The sequence below is a fragment of the Priapulus caudatus genome, unplaced genomic scaffold (genome assembly GCF_000485595.1).
Source record: "Priapulus caudatus unplaced genomic scaffold, Priapulus_caudatus-5.0.1 Scaffold1020, whole genome shotgun sequence".
Classification (NCBI taxonomy): domain Eukaryota; kingdom Metazoa; phylum Priapulida; class Priapulimorpha; order Priapulimorphida; family Priapulidae; genus Priapulus; species Priapulus caudatus.
In genome coordinates this window covers 49,480-51,892 of record NW_014578081.1, presented here as the reverse complement: position 1 = coordinate 51,892, position 2,413 = coordinate 49,480, and the positions used below count along the sequence as shown (strand labels likewise).

The 2,413-nt window shown below is 42.1% G+C and overlaps 1 protein-coding gene across 1 annotated transcript in view; it reads right to left on the bottom strand.

Moving 5' to 3' along the window:
• Positions 1-2,413, bottom strand: part of LOC106815000 (cubilin-like) — a 28,848-nt gene that overhangs the window by 17,008 nt on the left and 9,427 nt on the right. The window contains exons 3-4 of the mRNA XM_014819400.1: positions 2,203-2,312; positions 1,510-1,654 (exon numbers count right to left, since the gene is read on the bottom strand). Of these exons, the coding sequence (XP_014674886.1) occupies positions 1,510-1,654; positions 2,203-2,312 (255 nt within the window). The remainder of the gene's footprint in view (positions 1-1,509; positions 1,655-2,202; positions 2,313-2,413) is intronic.

The following is a 2,413-nucleotide window of genomic DNA, read 5'->3' as shown; positions in this document are numbered from 1 at the left end:
ATATATATAATATATATAGTCAAACCTGTAGTAATGAAAACCTGTTAATCTCAAGTTATTATTTACCTACGATGATATTAATTATAAAAACGTTAATATCAGCAATGAAAGACAGTAACCGGAGAAGTACGTAACATAGAGGATACCTATAGGAGATAGAGAATATCTCTACGTTGTTACATATAACTGTGATAGCACCGATGACTCTGTGTATATGGTACTCTACTCATCAACAGGAGTGTATAATATAAAGATTATCTTATATATTATACATTCCTCCTATCACTGCATATCGTCCCTCACATGACTATAGTATATATATATTTCATGTACATGTCTTTGTTACAGGGATGACCAAGCTGTATAAGAGAGAGCATATACTTAGTCCTGACCTGACGCGTCTACCAGCGTCCATATACGCCGAATGGTTACGGACACAAGCCGGCGCAGTCGATCGGAGTGTTCCTTCATAAGGAGAGGAGCTTATGAGGCATACCGGGTCTATAAGGGAAGCAGAACAGGGTTGAGTCTCTCCTTTCTCATATATATAATTAAAAGAAGTTGATTAACACATTAAATTTTGATTTCTTCTCTCCGCGATTGTAGAGTTGTCCTACATTTGAAGCTACACGATCAGCATGCGAAACGGAAACATACTATAGTATAGATATGAAAACAACCAGAGAGCCGGCGGGCATGCTGGTTGAAGCGCCTGACACCATCAGTGTCACACATCAAGCTACACGCGAGAGAAATCAGGTGAACTTTGTCAAGTAGGAAATATTTTTGATGTATGAAGTCTTGATTTAATCGTATTGCTGCCTATTTCACATTCCCCTGACGTTCTCGTAATGTATTACCGCTGAGACAGTACTATGTAGACATGTTAGCTGTCAGTAAACTAGCTCTACCTGTCACATGTGTAACCCCTTCACTCTGTCATAGAGAGAGATTATGGGGGCTGCAGAGTGAAGGGCCACACGGGTGTATAGAACTTGTGAATACGATACCAGGGATGGTGAAGGTATTAACGGCACACTGAGAGATTGTTAGCTGATAAACATTGATAGATATCTGATAGTTATTGATATATATCCGATAAACATTGATAGATATCTGATAGTCATTGAGAAATATCCGATAAACATTGATAGATATCTGATAAACATTGATAGATATCTGATAAACATTGATAAAGATCTGATAGTCATTGAGAGATATCCAATAAACATTGATAGATATCTGATAGACATTGATGAATATCTAATACACATTGATAGCTATCTGATAGACATTACTAGACATATGATTGGCATTAATAGCTATATGAACGACATTAGCAGATATATGAAAAACATTAATAGATATCTAGCAGATATCGATAGATACCTGATAAAAAAATGATAGATATCTAATAGACATCGATAGATAATTGATCAACATTGAAATCAACGCTGAGAAGATGTAGCATATCTGAGGTGACGTGCTGTCGCCGCTGCGCATGCGCACCTGTGATGTTCATGATGGGGTTTTCGAGCAGGTTGCCGTCGCCGACCAGCAGGTAATCGTAATCCTTCTCCAGGTAGAAATCCTCGCCGATGAGAGTGATGGCGATCACGTGACCAGGCGGAGCGATGAGCACCCAGCGCATGTCCTGTAGGGGGCATACAACAGTACTGTAGGGGTGTGGGGGTGGGGGGAAGGGAAGCAGTCACGTGAGAACCAGCGATCGCTTACGTCACGAGTGTTGACGTCAGACTGACGTCATATATATGTATGCATCGTGCGCGCGTCTGTGTATGTGCGTCTCTTTCTCTCTCTCTCTCTTCCCCTCTCTCTTTCAGTCTTTCTCTTCCACTCTCTCGCCCACACGATCTCTCATTTTCTCTCATCCTCCCTCCCAGTTTTCTCTTCCCTTCTCTCTCCCCCTCTCCCTCTCTCGCCCCCTCTCTCTCGTTCTCATTCTCTATTTATCTCTCTCTCTCTTGCCATGTCTAAGTGTGCGTGCGTGCGTACGTGTGCGTGTACGCGTGCCCGTGCGAGTGCATGCATGTGCGAGCGAGCGCGTACGTTCCCAGGTGACAATTAAAAAAGACAGCTCATGGATCTCACGATCCACACGCTCACCAGCACTAAAGCTCTGTATTCCTAATTCAACCGTGTTTCATACACTGTGTTTCATACACCGTATTTTGTACGTACCTCTAGGTTGTAGTAGGGCGCGGGGAAGTTTGGTGACGTCAGATTCCCCATCGACTCTGTCAGGAACATCACCGGACTATAGGGGGCGCTGTTCGTTATACGTGTCGGACCTGTGACACAAAACAATAGTCGGCTCAGAACCAATAATAACGTCATCACTGAAGCAATAATATTAATAATAATAATAATAAGAAGAAGAAGAACCTTGAGG